The sequence below is a fragment of the Curcuma longa genome, chromosome 21 (assembly GCF_044706935.1).
Source record: "Curcuma longa cultivar G26 ecotype Majalengka, Jawa Barat chromosome 21, ITB_CL_G26_1.1, whole genome shotgun sequence".
Lineage (NCBI taxonomy): Eukaryota > Viridiplantae > Streptophyta > Magnoliopsida > Zingiberales > Zingiberaceae > Curcuma > Curcuma longa.
Window position 1 is genome coordinate 11,983,354 of NC_133881.1, and position 7,168 is coordinate 11,990,521.

Sequence of the window (7,168 nt, forward strand, 5' to 3'; positions counted from 1 at the left end):
GCAACGACGGCATGAGCAGATCACATGAGAGAAGAAAAAATCCTAGATTGGGTAAGTGGGTATCGAGGTAGATTCAATGGTTAAGTGTTGATTTTGGCGACGAAACGATTTTGTCACAAAATTCATCGCAAAATATGTGACGAAACACATTTTCGTCGCAGAATTGGCGACAAAACTCAGTTTTGTCGTCAATTCTATGATGAATTTTACGACGAAACTTTGTTTCGTCGTAAAATTTCACTAAATTTTGGCGAGCACACGGTTATCAGACCAAATTAGTGTTTATATGTTAAATTTAGCGATGAAACCCCGTTTCGTCGCTAAATTCATCGTAGAATTGGTGATAAAACCCCGTTTCATCGTAGAATTAGCGACGAAACAGGGTTTCGTCGCCAATTCTACGACGAATTTGTATTTTGTCATAGATTTGGAACGAAATATTATTTCATCGCAAATCTGTGATAAATTTTGTGATAAAAAATTATTTTACAACGACTTTTTCGATGAATTTTATTTGTTGCAAAATTAGCAACAAATATTTTTTCATCGCCAAATATGTTGAAAAATAGCGATGAATCCATTTTTCGTTACAAAGTTCGTTGCAAATTTACGACGAAAATAATTCGTCCCTAATTTTCGTCCCAAAATTGTCATTTTTTTGTAGTGTTATAATCGTAAAGGATTTTCAATATTGCTTAAAAAGTTTAAAAAGTTTCAGATTTTGTGCTAATTGGCACGAATCTATAACTTCGTGTAGGAGACTCATGACTAGAATTTCTCATCATATCTATCTTTTACACACTCTACACTCTCATCTCATTATAAAATTTTAAAAATTCAAGTCATCTAGGTTCATTAATGGGTTTTGATCAAAATCCATGATGGACTTAGAGAGCTCCGATCGGACCTATTTTAACTTTTCTGGGTTTATTAGGTGAACCTGAGTCTAAATAAGTTATCTTTTACTATTTTAAAGTCCTCTCAATAGTGCTCAAAATGATTTAAAACTTTTAGAACATTATAATGTTGGTCTTCAAAATCAACATCACAGTCTATGCTAGTTGGCATGCTATTATGCTTGCTTAAGATGCCAAAGTATAAGTCTTTATGATCAAGGTGACTTGAATATCGCAAGTAAAAGGAAACTCGCACTTAAGCTGCACTGAGATTTTCATTGACATATGTATAGAACCATGTGAAGTCTCATGGTAGGTCATTCTAATAAACTGATTACCTTTAACCAGCATCCATATTTAACTTTAAACATCCAATGTCTTCAGCCAACGAGATCAGTTGCTTAACTAACCAAGGAGTTGAAAACGTGCTAATCTCGACAGAATCGATGGCGTTCATGTTCATCAATTCCTCGATTAGGGATAATTTCAATACATTCATAATTGCACATGTAGAGATGCTCACTAGTTATGATCCAATCATAAATTCTCTCATGATATGAATCTTATTACAGACATTTAATAAATGAGTTTAAAATCTAATTAAACAAATATAAAATGTGCATTCAAATAGTACTGAATTGCTATTTATCCAATAAATAATATAACCGTACGGTGATTACCTTAGAACACTTCTCAAATCTAACAGGTCACCCTCGATGTGCTTTCTTGCTAACATTATCTTGATGTTATACTGTTCTTAACTCATATCTTTCCTCTACTGTTTTTACAATTTTGATATTTGTCAAAGGGGGAGATAATACACTCTAAGCGTAAGTGTTGTCAAATATTAAAAAGGGGAAGATTGTTGATGCAATCACGCCCACGAACTATAGTTTTGATGGTTGACATCAGTCAAGCTTAGAGCAAAATAAAAAGAAACTTCACATGTGTATCAAGTGTACAGAAAGTCCTTGTAGGTATGAAGACATGATGCAAGGTAAAGGAAAGTCCAATAAGGTCATGGACTAAATTCTTGGTAGAAAGAAGTCCAAGAAGGTCGAGAATTGGATTCTTGGCAAGAGGAAGTCTTTGCAAGTCAGAAGGTCAGATGTAAGGTAAGTGAAGTCCAAGAAAGTCGATGATCATATTCTTGGCAAGAGAAGATTAACCGAGCTAATCAGGAGATCAGATGCGTGGGTGGATCAGATTTGAGGGAAAGGATGCATCAAAAGTCCAAAGAATAGGATGTTCATCTGGCATGAGGTAATAGGGGCGTGTGAGTAGAAAATTCTTAGACGAATTCGATCATTAAAATAATCGAAAACTATCATCAGTCAATTGATCATGCTATCCATTCAACTAATAGTGGTCTAGTCAAATGGAAGTGAATTACAATCGACTGATATCCTGGAAAGACTTCTGTTCAGCTTCGTTTCTGCATATGATCAGTCAACTGATGTTTATATCAGTCTAATTGATTCAAATTAAAAGTGAACAAAAAAGAATCGATTCGACTGATCATGGTAATCAATTAATTGATTCTGTTTTAGAAACGAACAGAAGAGAATTGATTCGACTGGTAATAGTAATCAGTTGATTGATGATGATTCAAAAGCAAATAGAAAAGAATCGATTCGACTGATAAGGATAATCAGTCAACTGATTCTGTTTCGGAAGCGAATAGAAGAGAATTAGTTCGACTAGTCACTCGATCAACCATATCAGTCAACTGATATATAAATTGATTCAACTAATACTTGAAAATTGATAAAATCATATAGGATTTCAGAAGATTCAGAAGTCATTATTTGGTCGCTTACCAGATCAATTGACTAGTATAGGAAATCAATCGAACAAATTTTAAAAAAAGATGAGCAGATATAAAAGGAGAAAGTTAGTCGTTGTAGCACCATTGTTCATGCTAAAATGCTAAATTTTCTTGCTCAAGTGCTCTAAAAGCCATTTGGCGTTCTACTACTCAACTTAGAGCAATCATTTGAAGAATAGGAAACAAAACTCTCAAAATAATTGTAAAAGTCCTCTTCTTCTTTATGCTTTATCTACTATTACTTTTGCAAGTTTATTGTAATCCTGCTATAAGAAGGTTTCTCCACTTTCTGAATTTGTCCGAGAATGAGAAGGTTTAGTAGAAGTGGAGAGCTAGGAGTGGACCCTTGGATTAGTCGCCTAAAAAAAATGGATACCAAGTAAAATCATCATAGTTAACATTGTGTGTGTTGTGGTTGGTTCGCTTCAAAGTTTCTTTGTCCTACTTCAAGAAGAAGTGAATAGAGTTATTCAACCTCCCTTTCTAACTCATAAGGTTCTAACAAGTAGTTGCAAATGCAAATATGATCTATTTTTCATTTCAATTCCATTTTTAGGCCAATAGATCTTGGAAATAAACTTTTTCTTCTTGTGCTTGAAATTCAATATAAATCTTTAGATACTTATCATCAGATTTATGGGCGCTATTAAATTATACTAAGTATGACAAAAGAAATCCATTCTTTATGCATTAGAACAATTCTTCGTAATTCTAGAGTTGTTGTTTTACAATGAAGATTTTATTTCGTCATTGATTTACCATGAATTTTATAACAAAAATTTTTTCATCGTAAATTTTACAATGAATTTTTTTTACAAAATTTTACGATGACTTATTAATGATGAAAAAATATTTATTATAAACTTCACAATTAGAACGAACCAAACTTGCTCACATTGTTTGTAAAAGGGTAGCAACACCTCTTACTCAAAAGGTTTCTGCCAAGCCCACCTCTCACTAAACCCTAAAGCCCCTACTTTCTTCTGCTGACCTACAATTAGAGGGATACACACACACACACACACCATAAGGCTGCTACAAAGTCCTACGACATTAGTGCCATCCCTTGGACTCTCGCACTTATTTTAAACTTAATTTGGTGGCCTGCTCATGCAAATTTGATTGTCTAACACGTTCATTATGTACAGCAAAAACAAACTCGAGCATTTTCATGTAGAGAGAAAGGACGTAGAGATTAAAGGCTTCACGTGCATGATTGTTTATCTAAATATGTTGATTATAGGTTTTGTCACCATGTACGTTGTGTTAATTCTCCAGTTTCCTTTTGTGGTGACAACCTCGGCCAACTTTAACTATCCTTGAGATCGAAGCTAAACAATGTAAACAACGTGCACCAGCTTAATTACACCAAGTACGGCCACTGTTTCAAAGGTGGCAATGCAGATTTCATGATCGGAGATATCAAACTCGCCTAGCTTTGATTTGACTATTTTTTTAGAAAAAGATTTAGTTCAAGTTTGTAGCTTACAGGTTAGTTAAAAAATGGTCACTAATTAACAATTGATCCAACCAATTTTGAGAAGGAATTTGATATTATCTCAATTAATTACATCACATATATGCACTTAATTATATTTATTTAGTAATTAAGGCAAGTAAATAAATTAAGTCAAGTTTAAAATTAATTAATTCAATTTTGACTTTTTATTCTTAACGAGTTTAATTTGAACTTTATTTGTTTACATATTAATGAACATTTAGTTCTAGCTTAAATTTATCAAGTTTTATATTATATATAATTTAATTTATTTATAAGTTTAATAAAAACTTTCTTAATGAAAATATTTTATTGACTTTCTTTAGTTGATATAATATTTTTTTAAACATGTTTTTAAATAAAATAAGCTCACAATACTTTGTTGGCAACTTATAATTTGTTTACGTTGAGCCGCGACGCGAAGAAGGCGTGTAAGAATTAGGGTTCTTAAACGCAGAGCAGAGCAGCGCAGCAGTAACGTGGTTGATTGGAAGTCCGCGAAGAAGGGCGTACGCGCTCGGCCGCAGCCCACACACGTGTCCTCTGTTCCACCTCTCCCCTTTATAATGCGCCGCTTTTCACCTCCCTTCCTCATCGTAAAGGCGCCTGGCCCGCTCATGCGGACCGATCGACAGTAAACCCACAGTGAACTCCGCCACTATAAATACTCCTCGCCCGGCTCAGGCTCTGCTCAGTCACCACGTACCGACGCCATGGGAAGAACTCCGTGCTGCGTCAAGGTCGGGCTGAAGAAGGGGAGGTGGACAGCCGAGGAGGACGAGATCCTCATCAAGTATATCGCTTCTAACGGTGAAGGATCGTGGAGATCGCTCCCCAAGAATGCAGGTAGAGATAGATCGATAGATAGATGTTTATATGTAGATAATTAGTTCCACGTGTTAAGCTAATATATTGAAGTTGATCATGTGATATATATTAGGGCTGCTGAGATGCGGGAAGAGCTGCAGATTGAGGTGGATAAACTACCTCAGATCCGACCTGAAGAGAGGCAACCTTACCATAGAGGAGGAGGAGCTCATCGTCAAGCTGCATGCAACACTTGGCAACAGGTACTTGTCCAATATATCCAATCTCAGAGGATCGTTATTTTGTCTGGTTTAGCATGCCTTTCTCCTTGACTGCACAGTTTAAACTTTTCTCTCTCTTTCTTTCTCTTCTTTCTTTCTAATACCGTGGCAAGCTTTCAAGTTTGTGCCCACGAGAAAGTAACTACCGTGGCTGGTTTGACCAAGTCGACGTGTACTCAGGCAGTGAGTCCCATCGAGCTACGTGTATCAGTTTTTTCCCGTGGGAAAGTTGTGGTAACCCGTGGTAATCGCATCGTTTCCCTCATGCTGCTTTCTCCACCTCCATGCAAAAGAAAACATCCTCCTCGTAGTTTGTTGATTGGTCGTCAAATAATTAGGTTGATGAAAGGAACAGCCACAGTGCAATTTCTTAACACCGTGCATATCTAAGCGTCTTAACAGTGCCATTGTGACATGTGACTGCATTAAACTTGACCTGCAAAGCCGACGGCAGCCATGAGCTTTTTTGCTTTTGCTATATAATGACAGGTGGTCCATCATAGCCCGGCACCTCCCGGGAAGGACAGACAACGAGATCAAAAACTACTGGAACTCCCACCTGAGTCGGAGGATTCAAAGTTACCGGCGAATCAGTAGCGCCGCGATCGACCTCAGCAAGCTCCCCGGCGGAGGCAAGCGGCGCGGAGGCCGGACGAGCAAGTCGTCGGCCATGAAGAAGATCAGCAGTACCACTACAGGGAATGACGACGACGTTAACGACGGTCAAACTGCACCGGTTATTGCCGCAGCGAGCAGGGAATTCCAAAGCGTGGTCGCGGATCCAGCTGACCCGAACCAAGCGAGCATCGCCGCCGCTGTTGACCTGGACCTCGAACTGGAGAAGTTGATCGAGGACATGAGCTGCTCGATCTATCCTCCGGAGAGGAACAGCGAGGAAGGGGCATCACTAGTGGCGCCGCCTGATAAAGTGGAGTACTACTGCGGATCTTCTGAGGTGCAGCAGGACGAATTGCTAATGGACTGGGACTGGGAGAGCATGGAGGCGAAGCTGTGGGACGAGGCAGGGGAAATGGGACCATGGACGATGATGCAGTGGGACGACAGCGAAGAAACATGGGAACATGGCCCGGTGCTAGTAGAGGAGGAGAGTGGGTACCAAGAAAACTCAGTGCTGGATAGCGATTGGGAAATAATTATGTAATATGTCTTATATGCAGTGCTGGACTGCTGGAATACAATTAAAATTTTACATTAAAAATATATATATAAGATCTTGGAGTTATATGAAAAATATTTTATTGGTAGGAGGTCTTTTAGGTGAAACTCAAAAAAATAAAATCATGAGGGCGTAGGTCCAAAGTAGACAATATCATACCGTTGTGGAGATATATATAGATTCCATCGCGATCTAACAGTAGTATCAGAGCAGATCAATGTGGTGGGAGTTCCTATTAAGGGGTCCGTTGGGACCATTAAGGGGGCGGATCCGTACCAATAAGGAATCCGTTGGGACTATTAAGGGGGTGAGTTCGTTGGGATCCGTTACAATAAGGAGTCCGTTGGAACTGTTAAGGGGGCCGGGCAAGTTTATTAAGATCCATACCAATAAGGGGTCCGTTAGGACCGTTAAGGGGGCTCCTAGTAGTCTTTTTTTTTAGGGGTAGATTGCTGGAATACAATCAAAGTCCTACATTGGAAATATATGGAAAAGATCTTAGGGTTATAAATAGAAAATATCTCATTATATATTGGTACGAGGCCTTTTCGGTGAAGCAAAAAAAAAACAAAATCATGAGAGCGTGGATCCAAAGTGGACAATATCGTACCGTTATGAAGATATATATAGATTTCATCTCATCTAACAGGGACAGGATCTTTGGGGTTAATTGATTTGTCC

At 38.0% G+C, this 7,168-nt stretch overlaps 1 protein-coding gene across 1 annotated transcript; it reads left to right on the plus strand.

Moving 5' to 3' along the window:
* Positions 1-4,935: 4,935 nt before the first annotated feature.
* Positions 4,936-6,490, plus strand: LOC141815658 (uncharacterized). The gene is made up of 3 exons (XM_074703613.1): positions 4,936-5,068; positions 5,163-5,292; positions 5,800-6,490. Exons 1-3 carry the CDS (start codon positions 4,936-4,938, stop codon positions 6,470-6,472), a joined length of 936 nt encoding a protein of 311 aa, XP_074559714.1. The 3' UTR covers positions 6,473-6,490.
* Positions 6,491-7,168: the final 678 nt, after the last annotated feature.